Here is a 15,525-nt window from a genome sequence, read left to right as displayed (position 1 = left end):
TAATTTTCCTCATGTACCATCCCTACCACCTCTCATTGTTTCCAGACCTATAACTAGAGTTAGAACACAGTACGCTCCAAGGATACAAATATAAGTCTGAACTGGAAGGAGGAAATTGCAAAAGCTTGCTAACTTATAATGGCAGAAATTTGGAGAATATGTGTGGGAACGTATTTTAAGGATACTATACCTTGGAGGAAGGAATGTAATTTTAGATTGGGCCAAATATATTAACACCTGAATACTTACCAGAGGTTCTGGATTCAATTACTAGCTTGCCCAATTGGCAGTGGTTCTATTTGCTTGGTTGATTGAAGCCAAGGCTGAAAATTAGCCCATAGTAAATGAAGTTGATATGCCAGATATCCTTGGTATAATGTAGAGGAAGTTCTCCAAAGGCTTAAGGAAGTAGAAACATTGCAATACATTTATGATACATGTAGGATACCTACATGTAGGACACATGTAGGATACCTACATGTAGGACACATGTAGGATACCTACATGTAGGACACATGTAGGATACCTACATCCTAACCATGTCCCCCCAACAGGACCTAGGGGATGTTCTCTTCCCCAAGACATTGAAAAATACACTGATGAAAGGAGCCTTATCACTCTTGGAACATGCTACAGTGGTAGTCTTGAGTAGGCCAGAAATAGAGATGAGAGATGCTGCCACTGAAAGTAATTTGCTAATTTCAATGAGAATAATGGGATCTTAGAATAGCAAAGAACAAGCGGCAGCACTTAATGACCAGAGATGGGGTGAGCATGGTAAACATGACAGAAGCATGGTCAGAGAAGTAATCTGAAAGTTTTTGACCTGCAGAGAAATTTGGTAATGGCTAATTGTTCTTCAGAGCCTTTAGATGGAAATAGATGAGCAACCTACTAATTCCTACTTGATCTGCATAGCCAAAACAGTTCTCTCTGGTGAATAAAGATCTAATTGGACATATATACACTACCAAAGGTAAAATAGATAGCTAGTGGGAAGCAACCGCATAGCACAGGGAGATCAGCTCGGTTCTTTGTGACCACCTAGAGGGGTGGGATAGGGAGGGTGGGAGGGAGGGAGACACAAGAGGGAAGAGATATGGGAACATATGTATATGTATAACTGATTCACTTTGTTATAAAGCAGAAACTAGCACACCATTGTAAAGCAATTATACTCCAATAAAGATGTTAAAAAAAAAGATCTAATTTGAGTTATTATGATGGAGATTCATGGCCTCTTGAAGCCGAATCCTGCCTCTGTACCCAGACACTGAATTAAATCTCGGACAGAGTTTTGGGTGAAGTAGAAAAGAATAGCTTTATTGCTTTGCCAGGCAAAGGGGGCCACAGCGGGCTAATGCCCTCAAACTGTGTGTCCCCGACCTGGATGGGGTACTGAGAAGTTTTATAGTAATGGTTCAAAGAGGGCGTGATCAGCTCGTGGACATTCTTCTGATTGGCTGGTGGTGAAGTAAGTGGTCGTCAGCATCATCAGCCTTCTGGTTCCAGCTGGTCTGGGGTCTACGTGCTTGTGGGCAGCAGTTAACTTCTCCCACCTAGCGGTGGTTTCAGTATCTGCAAAACAGCTCAAAGATATTGTAATATATGTCCCTCGAGGGGGAACCAGGACTGTGCCCCAAGGCTACACTATTGTTTCTCTTGACTGTTCCTTCCTTGTCTCCGCATCCCCTCCCTTCCCTGATTAGCAACTGTTTGAACCTGCTCCCTGGAACCCAGGGAAGGTCATGAAGGCTGAATGAAGCCTATTTCCTGTAATCAAGAAATGGGGGACACAGGAAGGCTTTTGTGTGCCCAGGAGCCCCACAGGGTCCTGCTCGATATGAGTCTCACCTATTTGCAGATCTGAGTCAGTTCACACACCCAGAGGCCCTGGAAGGGAAAGCCAGGTACCCTTGAGGAAGCAATACCATAAGCATGTGTTGTAGATTTTCTTCCTAGCTTTCCTTTTTCCTTCTAGCCAGGGGGGGGGGGCTGTGGTCATTTACCAGGGTAGCAATACACTGGGCAACTGGAAACACTCATACTTCTCAGTCTTTTGGACACTATGAGTGCACATTCATCCAGGACTAGTGTTGTGGGCAGGGGGAGAGTTTAGAGCACAACGGTCATCCATTGGTCGGAGTCAGGGCTTATGGAGTTAAGAAATATAATTTTATCCTGAATCCATCTACAATGGGTCCAGAGGATCTGCAAGTACATCATATGGTTCTTAGTTTATGAATGAATATTTGAAATAGCAATACTCAGCCACTGGCAGACCTACCACTTTTGCTCCCTGACCGGTGTAATAAGGGCTATTTACGGTAGGAAGGGTCAGGTAGAATTCACCGTATCTGTCAATACTGTATCCCTGGGGAAATCACACAGATGAGTGCCCACCAAAGATCTGAAGGATGTGTGTGTGTATGTGAGGTGGGAGGTGATTTCTAGTACATCCTCATTTAACTTGCCTGTTTGGCCTGTGCAAAAGGTATGCAGGTCTTGGAGAATGATAGTTGATAATCAAAATTTAATAATCAATGCCAAACATGACTTTTCTAAAAGCTAGATAAATCATAAGAAACTGCAGAACACTGGCAACACCAAGATCTTAAAAGCAGCCATAAAGAAAAGACATTACCCTCAAAGGAAGACAAACAGAATTAGAGGCTAGGAAATCTACTGCTTGGTGCTTTTGGGATGGCGGAAAAGGTGTAGTTCTGATGACAGAAATGGAAGCTGCAGTATAATGTGAGATTAAGGATAAAATGCCCTTCTGCTGGTGATTGGAAGCCCAGGAATGTAGCTACCAGGATGATTTGCTTACCTGACCTCGAGGGATTCAGTGCTACAGGGCTCCTGCTGTCACATGTATCAATCTTACTTTAGATAGCCAATGAAATAGATTCTGGCTGGCAAAAGCAGAAAAAGACTTTATTGAACTGTTGGGGCTCACAGATGCACTAAGAATCTCCTCCCCCCCCCCCAAAAAGGGGGGATAAAGTCTGGGCATCCACAAGCACTTTAAGTCCTACTTCAGAACCAGAGTGTTGATGTGGAGATGCCACCACTGCCACCAGAATGTATTCTCCACTTTCCCTCCTGCTTTGCTATAGATTGAGAAATTCAGGCAGAAGCATCTGATTAACCAGTCCTTGGTCACATGGCTACAAGGGGCAGGGATTCTGGGAAAGCAAACACCTGGTCTTTTATATGTTGGGCAGAAAACTGATGAGTGGTTGTTAGGGGTGGGTAGAGAGTGGTGACTATGAAGGGATGGACCGCATGAGGGAGTTTTATGGGGTGAGGGAATTCTAACTGTGCTCTGTATTCTAATTGTGGTGATGGTCACAGGAACACATACCTGCCTTAAAAATGCATAGAATTGTACACCAAAAAGTAGTTAATTTATTGTATAATTTAAATAAATAAATAAATAAAACACAACTATGGTCTGATGACCAGTTGCAGAAATGAGGACTGCAGTAGCTACCCATAGTTTCTGCCTTTCTCTTTTAGGTACATAATTTACAGAGTAATCAATTTATTTCCCTACTTCTCCTCTACTATTTTATATAAGGTGAGTTGATAGTAGTTAACTTTTTGTAGTCCACACGTTACAGGATATCAAGATGGGACTGAGATTGAATTAGGAGGAGTGGACATTACCCATCGATGGATCCAAGTGACCAACAGAAACTTGGATTTTCCCTTAGGAGAGATTAGTGCATTTTTGTTGGTATGGGGGAGATTTATGTTATGACAGGCAGCAGCATACCACTGATGCTATTAGCTCTTATGTAGAAGTATGGGAAGAAGGGTGTGCTGCGTGGGAAAAGAGGTGCATAACATAGATGCTTGTGGTGGACAGACTCTACAATGCACCCCCTATAACCCCTGCCTCCTGATGTTCATGCCCTTGTGCAATCCTCCCCCCTTGAAAGTGCACGGGACCTGTGACTTGCCTTTAACCAACAGAATATGGCAAAGGGGATATGTCACTACTGTGAGATTATATTATTTTTTTTAAACATCTTTATTAGAGTATAATTGCTATACAATGGTGTGTCAGTTTCTGCTTTATAACAAAGTGAATCAGCTATACATACACATATATCCCCATATCTCCTCCCTCTTGTGTCTCCCTCCCACCCTCCCTATCCCACCCCTCTAGGTGGTCACAGGGCACCGAGCTGATCTCCCTGTGCTATGCGGCTGCTTCCCACTAGCTATCTATTTTACATTTGGTAGTGTATATATGTCCATGCCACTCTCTCAGTTCGTCCCAGCTTACCCTTCCCCCTCCCCGTGTCCTCAAGTCCATTCTCTACATCAGCGTCATTATTCCTGTCCTGCCCCTAGGTTCTTATTATATAAGACACTACCTTGCTAGCAGACTTGCTTTAGAAACTCTCCTTGCTGGACTGATGAAGTAAGTGGCCATTTGGGGGAAGCCCACACGGCAAAGTTGGGCAGCCTGAAGAAGTTGAGGGCAGTTGCTGGGAGCTGAGTAAAGCCTCTAGGAGCTGAGGGTGGCCTCCAGGAGACCACCTACAAGAAGCTGGGGCCTCCAGACCTATAACCATATGGAAATGATTTCTGTCAATAGCCTGAGTGAGCTTGGAAGTGGATTCTTCCCCAGTTAAGCCTCTACGTGAGAACCAGCTTGGCTGACACCTTGGTTTTGCAGCCTTATGAGATCCTAAGCAGAGGACCCAGCTAAGCTGAGCCCAGAGGCCTGACGCATTGAAATGGTGAGATAATGTGTGTTGTGATAATTTGTTACACAGCAAGAGGAAGCAAATATAGTGCTCAATGTCCATTCCAGCCTCTTAGTGTGCCTTCCTGTACTGCAGGGGCTAAAAAGCTAAGAGCACATTTCCCAGATTCCCTTGCAACTAAGATTCTGGAGATATTACAGGCCAATGAGATGCACACTCGTGAGACTTAAATGGCAGAAGGGAGGTGGGGGCTATGCTTCTGCCATTTCTGCTGGTAAACATTTTGCTGGTATAAATCATAGCAGGCGGAGCGTGGTTCTGGAAGTAGCAGCTGTAGTGCTGGCTTTTCATCATGGGGTAGGAAGTAGCAGTTTCCTAACAGCACAAGAATTAGCAACCCCCTTGGTGGCCTGGTTCTGTGGTAATAGCTTTGGAAATTGTTCTTGAAAGCGCAATTTAGAGTCAGTCCTCTTGGTAATTCTGTAAGCCACTTAATATCTGGTAATAAATCTTTTCCTGCCTAAACTAATGAGAATGAATTCTGTTCTCTGCAACTGAACCTTAACTAATATAGGAGGGAAGTCCTCAAGTGATGATAACTGAGTTAAGTATCCATAAAAGTACATCATAATAAATAATAGTAAGATCTTTAAGTAAGCCATTCTTCATATTTATTTAACAGATTTATAACATTTATTTTTATAAAGACCAGTAAAGCCACTTTATAACAATTTAATGCATAAGGTATAATGCACTGGTTCAGTGTGACACAACTACATAAGATTTTAAACATTAAGAACAACCCATTTGCTTAACAAGGTAGCAACTACAAAACTATGTGTTCAGCTTATGTCTCCTGCAGATTCAGAAAATAAATGTTCGTCTTTTTAACTTGCATTTATAATCTTTCTGCAATTCAGAAATCTTTAGGTATTCAATTTTAATTAATCTAGGCTAAAATACAATACTAAGTAATCTTCAATATTCTGATTTAAAAATCATCAAATATTAATGACATATGTTCTTAAGAAAGTATCTTTTTTGTAAATACAATTGACAAAATGTTCAACAAAGTATGTGCAATAGTGCCTTTGTATATAAGCATAGAGCCTTGTGTCTTTATAGAGCTATTGTACTGTAATTTAACAATCATTGCTTAATAGCAGATGTGTGATAGTTCACATATAAACTATTAATTAAACTCTAAAATTTGGACATGTTTCAGGCAAATAATTTCTGAGAAAAGGCACAGATGTTTATTTACCAACTATCTCTTTAAGTGGTAATTTCCTTGAGAAGACAAAGTTGACAAAATCATTTTAAAGACACTACTAGTAAGTGTTTGGCCAAGCCCAATTTACAAAATTTTCAAAGGGTCAACTTGAAAATTCTTGAATATCTCTGAAAATAACATATCCTGTGGTGATGAAGCCCTCTGTGTTAGGCTTTGTTCACAGTGGATTCTTGCCAAAGGCTGACTATACCAATTCTTTTCCAGAAAGGGAGACTTCTTGGGTTGTCCTAAAGGATATCTGTCCTTTCATTGTTTCAAATTTGAAAAGTCAAAAGGCTTAAAACCAAAGTCTTTTGTGAAGAAAGAAGCGCCAATGGATGACTTCTCCCCACAATTTCCTAAATCAACTGATTAATAAATTGTTCTTATCAGAAACAGCACAGAAGATTGGATAGGTGTGTTTTTTTCTCTTTAAAGTGCTAACAAAGCCCATTATCTCTAAATGAACTTTCATTGTAATGACTGAAATATAAGCAGCATAAAGTATATAGAAATTACACATCTAAATCAAATAGATTACAACTTTTTAGATAGATGCCAAAATTCTATACATTATCTTAACAATCATTACGCACAAGTACAGGCACACCTTGGATGTTGCAGGTTTGGTTCCAGATCACTGCGATAAAAGCAAATATTGCAATAAAGCGAGTCACATGAATTCTTTGTTTTCCCAGGGTGTACAAAAGTTATGTTTACACTATAGTGTAGTCTATTAAGTGTGCAATAGCATTATGTCTAAAATAACAATGTACATACTTTAAACATATTATTGCTAAAAAATGCTAACCATCACCTAGGCCTTCGGTGAGACGTATTAGTAACATCAAAGATCACTGATCATTTAAGTCTTTTGTCATTTACAGACAGTTCTGGGTGTACTCAGATGCTTTTGCAAAAATGTTCCTATAAAAGGGCTTCATCTTCAAGGAATTCATTGAAAAGACTCTGACAAGTACAGGTTTCTGGTAACTGACTATACTGCTGAACTGAATAAATAAGCATTTTCAGAACTCTAATGGAAAACTGTTGAATTCATAAAAGTGTTAACAAAAGATCAAGATGGAAAAAAATTAATTACATGGGACTGAGTGAACTGATGAGGATGATTATAATTTTTGTGACTTTCTGTTTGAATAAAAAAAAATCCCACAAGAAAAAAAAAAAGATCACTGATCCCAGATCACGATGACAACATAATAATAATGAAAAAGTTCCAAATATTGCGAGAATTACCAAAATGTGACCCAGAGACGCAAAGTGAGCAAATGTTGTTGGAAAAATGGCACTGATAGACTTGCTCAATGCAGGGTTGCCATAAGCCTTCATTTTCAATAAAACTGTAGTATCTGTGGGAATTCCCTGGCAGCCCAGTGGTTAGGATTCCGTGCTTTCACTGCCGAGGGCCTGGGTTCAATCCCTGCAGGCAACTAAAATCTTGCAAGCTACAGCAGCCAAAAAAACCCAGAAATCCAAAAACAAAAAAAAATGTAGTATCTATGAAGCACAATAAAGTGAAGCACAATGAAATGAGGTATGCCTATATACTTTATGAACTTGCCAGACTAATACAATAATTCAGTCTATCTAATGTAACTTAAAATATGACTGGTGAAAATCCAAAATCTAAAACTAGAACCAAAGCAGTCTCAAGCTACTCTGAGACAAAGCCACAAAGAGCAGTGCTCGGAATTTCAAGTAATTTCTCAGTCTAATGAGAGACCTGTACACAGTTAATTGTACTGTTTATTAACCCTTCTGAATTGGCTGGCTTTAACCAGCTCAAATCCAAATCCAAAATCGTTTTTCCTTATATCGGCCCAGAGTTTTGAGTTCTTTATTTTTATCAGTAACAGAGCTACAAGTGTGTCAGCAGCTTCTGAACTGCTCAGGTAGGGAGAAGATAGAATTCATTAAAAAACCATTTATTATTAGAAGGCTGAATGAGACTAACTTTAAAAAGTTAATATTATTTCAGTTAGATAACGTGAAAATGAGGTTCCCATATGGTAATCTTCTAGATAATTAAGGCTACAGATCTAAGAGCCTGGTTTTCTAAAGCATTCTAATAGGACTGAGGCAATTTGGAAAGTAGGATTTAGCAATATGACGTGTCAGCATCACTAATACTCAAACGTAACACCACATTTTCAAAAATCATCAGTAATTCATATGTAAATAGCAGCACAAACTAGTAATTTCCTTGCTAAAAGTGATATGGTGGTGCCCTCTGGTGGTAACATTTAGCATTTAGCATACTCCCCCTGATATTGCATACCTTGTGAAATATAAAAAGTATATTTGTATTAGAGAATATCAAAATTAGATAACACCACAAAGGAATGAATCATTGTGCTTCCAAATATCTTCTTTTTAACCTTCAAATACATTGGTAACAAGATAAATCCCTGATCCCTACTCCTAGGAATCAAGCTGACGCCTATGAGAATCTTGGTAAATGCCTATAATAAGCAATTCCTGTTAAAAGATTTACTTCCTGGTTCTAGAACTTAGCTGAGAGGTTTTTGCATTTTCTAGTTTGGCTTTTAGATCTATGGGTTTCTCAAAAAACTTCACCAATGCTGGTTCATTCAACAAAGAGGCGAGAATCTGTTCAAATGCAAATGACCAGTGAGGTTCTTCCCTGAGAGAGGAGGGATCTTTCTCTAAGTGGCTCTCTGTTTGCCCCTCACTGGGTCCTCCAGAAGCACAGACTGCACCAGACAATCCTTTGGTTGATGACGCAGGGTTATGGAGTTTCCTTCCAACTTCTTCCATCCTGAGCAAAAGGCTGGTTACAACAGCAATGGCTTGATATAATAACTCTTCTTCAGGGTCCCCGTGAAATAAGTTATATAGTGTCTTTGAAAACTGAATAAATTGCGACTAGAAGACACAAGTTAGAAATATCACATTTGATATTAGACTTAGCAAATATCAGGAGAACTTAGAAGTAAATAGTCTTCTATTTAGAATTTGTACCATATAACCTTCACCACAGAAGTTATAAGAACTGATGATTAATCCACAAATAAATCTTGATTCTAGAAAGATGGGTATGAACCATGAAAGAAAATTCCACTTAAGTCTTCTCATCTGTTGCCTAATAACAGTAAATTATATACATATATTATATATACAATAATTCTTGGACAGTATCTGCCAGCATTCCATCAATGTTAGGTGGTACTTTTAATTAGGCAAAGTCCCATATTTCCTTACATGTAAATCATCCATTCATTAACCAATCTTAATGAACAGATTAAGAATGAGTTCCCCTTGATCTCCCCGAAGGGCTAGAGTGGGCAGCTCCACTAGGATGACTTAAATTTAAGGAAGAATGTTTTGGGACCTATCTAGTAGTACAAGGTAGCTCTAAGGAGCCCATTTGGACATGTTTCTCTTTAAAGGCTAAGGTGGGGCCCAAGTAAAGAAATAAACTGGATTGTCTGCTAATTGCCTCTAGATAATCCATAGACATTCTTAGAAGATATTTGTCAATTAAAAAGGAAACTATTCCAACACAAAAGTCCTATAAGTCAATCATGCTACCAGAAAAGTTTATATGTAAATAAAAAGCAAATAAAAAAGATAAACTTCATAAAAATGTATTGTACCATACTTTGTTTTATTTCTCTTTCTTTCTTAGTCTGTAATACTGTTTATTAAAAATTTAGAATAAATATATCATGATTAATTTTAAAATGTGCTTATTTAACTATCAAATTACCTAGTCCACTGAGAAAAACTACGCTATTTCATATTTCTCATTTTGGTGAAGTTCTGGGAATCCTCAGTATCTATACCAAAAGATGTAAAAAATTTTTTAAATTTATTTTTTGGTCACGCCGTGCGGCATGCGGGATCTTAGTTCCCCGACCAGGGATCGAACCCGTGCCCCCTGCACTGGGAACGCAGAGTCTTAACCACTGGACTGCCAGGGAAGTCCCTATACCAACAGATTTTAATTAAAAAAATATAAGAACATATAATGACTGAATAGTGTGTAAGAAAGAGATGGATTTAGAATTGTGTCAATAGTAGTCATTAATACTGTCTGAGCAGGTTCAAGATGATTAGGAACTAGGGTGTGATCTATTTTAATTATTATTCCTACTACCTAGCATTGGGCATGTCATCTAGTAGGCACTAAGAAATATTTACTGAATAAGTGAACATTTCTAATAAAGCTGGAAATAAAAAACACTGAAATATATGTTATACACACATCTTTTCTACAGGTACAAATGTCACAGCAGAGGACTGTAATGAAACTCTAGATGCATTTAAATGTTTAAAGTAGAAAATCATTTAAAAATTTACTCCCCCTCTTCTATACTCATTTGAAACTTACAGAGATGATGCATAGATTATTTATTTTTGTAATAGCATGTTAGCTATTTTAGATTTGGATACACCCACATTCATTTATACAAAAATACACAAGTAAACCAGAATTTTTCTTTGAAAATACTATACCTGATTCATTCTTGGTAAATCCTTAATGTTTTCTTCTTTTTTCAAAAGCTCATCTTGCCATTGACTTAGATATGCTTGAATATCAACTTTTTCTTTTCCTCAATGAGGGGAATAAAACCATTTCATAATGAACAGCCCACTATATTTTCCCAAATCCCCAAAAGAACATTATGATGGAAAGATATTTCATTGAGATATAAGATTCTACATTTTTTACTCCAGAAATTGATCTGACTATACTTTTTATTTCACTCACTGGCTCTCAAAATACATCCTCCACTTCCATTAAACTAAAACTTTTACTTTGGAAAGGCTGGGGACTAGAGGAAGAAGGATGCCTTTTAGATTAAACAGTACATGATGTAAATTTCATGTAGACGTTCTCATGCATACCGCTAAGTTTAAAATAGCTTCTATATGATGTTCTTAGTATGCAGTTACCATAGCATACTATGGTGACTCTCTTTCAAAAATTCAAAACAGTACTTATTCATTCATTCCTTTGAAGAGTTTAATCACAATGATATTAATGGGACTTCATTAATAATTATTTAGATCTCTTAGAAAACTAGGATATACTGAACAACCTGGCGAAGTTATCATATTTAAGCAGATCTTCAGCAATTATTTTTTAACTAACTGTTACTCAAAAACATAAAAAGAATGATGGACCTTTGGAGAACAATTTGACAACCTCTATCAAAATATTAAATGTGCATATTCTTTGTTATCCAGCATTCTCATACCTCTATGAATTTATCCTATCCTAAAGAAATATGTGCAAAAGTATCATAAAATGTAAGTGTAAAAATGTTTGTTGGAGAAGAGTTTGCAATATAATTAATTGGAAACAACCTAAATGTTCATCAATATTGAGCTAGTTACTGAAATAAATGATGGTACAACCAAACAGTGGAATACTCTGCACTCATTAAAAGGAATAAGATAGATCCAAATGTACTGACATGAAAAGATGTCCATGATATACTACAAAATCAAAAAAGCAAATTGTAGAACAATATTTATGAAATGTTTCTTTTTTAAAAGGAGAGAGATGTCTATATTTGTTTATACATGGAAACAGGTCTGGAAAGAATACAGACCAAAATGTTTTCACATTTACTTCAGGGTGGGGTTGGGTGAGGGTATGAGGATTTCTGTACCATTTAAATTCTTTTTATAAGGATTATCTATTACCTATGTAATTGAAATTAATATTTTCAAATAATAAAATTAAATAAATACGGGTCATTTACAATTGTATTTCTATAACTTCTGAGACTTAAGTATCAAGAGAAGAAGAAGAAATTGTTAAACTAAAACAAAGGAACTGAAAAAGCTCTCAGGACAAATCAATCAATAGACTTTAAAAGGAATCCATGTTTCCCCTTTGTGTAGTTAACCCTATTTACAAAAACAATAATTTAAACTAAATGATACTCCTAGATCATATACCTTTTTCAGGGCTGTTTTTTGCTGACTCTGCTTCCTTCTCCTTTGCAGGCTTGGAAACTAGAGGAAAAGAGGACAATTGCATTTTGTAAAGTATTTAACAAATACCTTTTGAAAGTAAAATAATATTTTGTATAAAGACTTATAAGCACACTTTATTTTCTTCAATTCAGCAAACCAATTATAGCTAACCTGACCTCCTATCGTTAGATGGCAAAGTATTCAAGAACTTTAAAAAGAACACTGGGGAAAAATCCATATAAAAAATCTTAGAAGGAAGTATACCAAATATTAAGTATTTATTTCTGGGTGGTATGTGGTATTCTCTTCCTTGTGATTTTCTTCAAATTAAATTGTATTACTTCTTTTATTAGGGAAAAAAAACACACACACACACACCGGAAGTCAAAAGACTGAGCTACTAGTCCTGATTGTGGTAAAACCTCATTGAAAACTCTTACACAAGTCACTTCTCCTTTCTGGGCCTCAGTGCCCTCTATATAATTAAGGGACTTGACTAGAAGATTTGTAAGGTCGCTTCAAACACTAACATACAGTAACATAAACATACATTAATAAGAACTTATCCCTCTTTAAGACATTCATATTTATGAAAAAGAAGCAAAAGGCACAAAAATAAGCTCATAACACTTCCAAATTATGTCTTGGAGACGGACTCATCCCAGTCTCCTACACCTACAGTGATCTATGATAAGTATTCACTGTTTGAATAATAGCTATGACCTTCAGTCATCAAAGATTCTATTGTCTTCATCGCATTTTAACAAGGCATAAAAAATGGTCTGATACATTTTAGAAATTTCTGCTACAGAAGTAGAAACAAAATGCATTTTCTTTCTAATTCTCCAGTAAATAAGAAATTCCATAAATCAAAACCCAAAATGTAGTTTAGTTAATCAGTCAAATATTTATAGAGTACTTACCATGCATTTAGGACTGTGCTAAGTGTTACGGTAGCACAAAAGAAGTATAAGGTATAATTAACCCAAATTTTACTAGTGGTAGCTGGGTAAAGAATGTTTAAGCCAGAAAGACCTCTGAGTGGCTAATCATCAAAACAGATAAATTTATTTATTTATTTAGGCTGTGCTGGCTCTTAGTTGCAGCATGCGGGCTCTTAGTTGCGGCATGCAGACTTCTTAGCTGCAGCATGCGGACCTCCTAGTTGTGGCATGCAGACTCTTAGTTGCAGCATGCACGCGGGATCTAGTTCCCTGACCAGGGATCGAACCTGGGTCCCCTGCATTGGAAGCAGGGAGTCTCACCCACTGGACCACCAGGGAAGTCCCAAAACAGATAAATTTAAAACAGATATTTACCATGGAGCTGACTGAAATAAAGTAATTCTTCCTTGGAAAGTTCATCTCCCTTTGAAGGGTCCTTATACTTCACTTCAGTATAAGCTGAAAACAGATAACCCAAATCACATTTATAACAATGAGGGACAGAAACGAGTCCTATAATAGATCAATTAAATCTGGGGGCAGAGAATCAAACAAAGGGTCCCTATCAAAGAAAGACATATGTGAAGAAATGTGGAAGTACTCTACCGTATAGCAAATAACAAGAAGTACTTGATCACTTTGAGTTCTATTATTTCTCCAAATTTCTTGCTTCTTAATAGTTTTCCAAGAGCCATTACAAGTTGAAATTTAAAAATATGGGTTAATCGGATATACTCCAATATAAAATAAAAAGTTTTTAAAAAATTTTTAAAAGTCTGGCACTTGGGAATCTCTGAAAACGTGACCTCAGTCATTTAAAAACGTCTTTAATAAGAAGGAAAACACGAAGTTGAGTGCTCTAACAGATACACAGTGTTTTTTCTATTTTTGACCTTTCTATTGAAAGCGTATTCATTCCATGGCAATATTAGACATTCTAATTTGACTTGACAATGTAAAGTCCTTCATAGTTATTATTTGGTTTGTCTTTTGTTTTAAATGCTGTGATTGTGATTTGAGTTTGTGAAGGGTTAAAGATGGCTTTTAGATTTCTGGTCTGGTAAAGAATGGTTCCCAGCTATCCCAGGAAGGCTCTAAAAGAGATCTCAGGTGTAGTTTTAGACAAATTATGAGGTACTTTTTTTTTTTTGTGAATCACCCTATTTAAGCTAAAAGATACTTTTGCAATGTTCCTTTAAAGTCTAAGACTGGTTTCCCAATTATGGATCAGGCCTGGGAAAGGCTGCCTCTTAAGGTCAGAGGGAAATACTTAAGTTAAGTGGAATGATGTGGTAACATTAAGGCAGTGTGGTAGAATAGAAAGAAACCTGTGCTTTGGAGTCAGACCTCAGTTTGAATCTCAGCTAACCAATTTATTAGCTCTGTGATCTTCAGCAAATTTAATCTTTCCCTTAGTTTCCGTATCGTCAAAATTGGAAGGATAATACCACCTTTCAAGGATATCATGAGAACTAAATAAAAGAATGCACGTAAAGCAAACACCTCAACAGAGCAAGTGCTCAATAAATGGTAGCTTTTATTTTGCTTCCTTTTTTAAAAAAATTTATTTATTTTATTTATTTATTTTTAGCTGCATTGGGTCTTCGTTGCTGTGCATGGGCTTTCTCTAGTTGTGGTGAGCGGGGGCTACTCTTCATTGCGGTGCGCGGGCTTCTCATTGTGGTGGCTTCTCTTGTTGTGGAGCATGGGCTCTAGAGCACAGGGTCAGTAGCTGTGGCATGCGGGCTCAGTAGTTGTGGCACATGGGCTTAGTTGCTCCGCGGCATGTGGGATCTTCCCAGACCAGGGCTCGAACCTGTGTCCCCTGCATTGGCAGGCAGATTCTTAACCACTGCGCCACCAGGGAAGCCCTATTTTGCTTCCTTTTCCAAATGTTTAATATCCCTGTTGCCTGGTCTCATTTTTCTGAATAACTTGTAGTATTTCACAAGTTTGGCAGTTTGTCTAAAGTTAAATTTGGCAGTTTGTCTAAAGTTAAACAACACTAAAAATTCAACATTATGACAATATTCAAATGATAGATAGTTCCTACACACAAACTACTTATCATTAAATTGATTGAACACTAACAGGAAGGAAACTTGTGAACCCATCTGTTGCACAGAAACTCTTCCATAGATTTCAGTGTAACTATATATCAGCAAAAATATTGCTAATATGATCCATGGGCCACAATGAAGCAATGACCTTATATCATATGGAAAGTTACATTATTTGTTAAAATGGAATGATATCTGTAATTATACTTGTTAAAATGGAGTCAACTCCTATACATCACTAACAACTGTTAAATTCTTACCTGGAGGAATATGCAGCTTAAAAAGCACCTTAAGCTTCTCAGTAAAACTTCCATTGTACATTATGTCTGTTCAATAAAATTAAATTGCAAATAATCACAGCCAAAGAACATTCAATCAATTCCAGCAACACAGATTAATTAAGACACAGATACTAGCCAGGAATTAGGATTCAGAAACTTTCTGTTACTTAAACTAACCGTTAAACAACTACCCAGTAGGCCAGATTCTCTCCTTGAAGTATATAAGCAAAATACCCTTTATCAGAGGGATAAATAAAATGCTCTTCTGCT

At 37.3% G+C, this 15,525-nt stretch overlaps 1 protein-coding gene across 6 annotated transcripts in view; it reads right to left on the bottom strand.

Moving 5' to 3' along the window:
* Nucleotides 1-5,372: 5,372 nt before the first annotated feature.
* Nucleotides 5,373-15,525, bottom strand: part of TBC1D8B (TBC1 domain family member 8B) — an 85,188-nt gene continuing 75,035 nt past the window's right edge. For 4 of the 6 annotated variants that reach the window (XM_082377053.1, XM_082377056.1, XM_082377055.1 and 1 more), the window contains 5 exons: nucleotides 15,235-15,300; nucleotides 13,290-13,373; nucleotides 11,953-12,009; nucleotides 10,498-10,595; nucleotides 5,373-8,904 (listed from right to left, as the gene is read on the bottom strand). In XM_082377053.1, coding sequence (XP_082233179.1) covers nucleotides 8,509-8,904; nucleotides 10,498-10,595; nucleotides 11,953-12,009; nucleotides 13,290-13,373; nucleotides 15,235-15,300 — 701 coding nt within the window. In that variant the 3' untranslated portion in view covers nucleotides 5,373-8,508. The remainder of the gene's footprint in view (nucleotides 8,905-10,497; nucleotides 10,596-11,952; nucleotides 12,010-13,289; nucleotides 13,374-15,234; nucleotides 15,301-15,525) is intronic. The other 2 variants (XM_082377054.1, XM_082377058.1) reach the window with 2 other exon arrangements.

This window comes from Balaenoptera borealis, assembly GCF_965194805.1.
Source record: "Balaenoptera borealis genome assembly, chromosome: X".
NCBI lineage: Eukaryota > Metazoa > Chordata > Mammalia > Artiodactyla > Balaenopteridae > Balaenoptera > Balaenoptera borealis.
The sequence above is the reverse complement of the archived record's forward strand: the minus strand, read 5'-3'. Positions and strand labels throughout refer to the sequence as shown.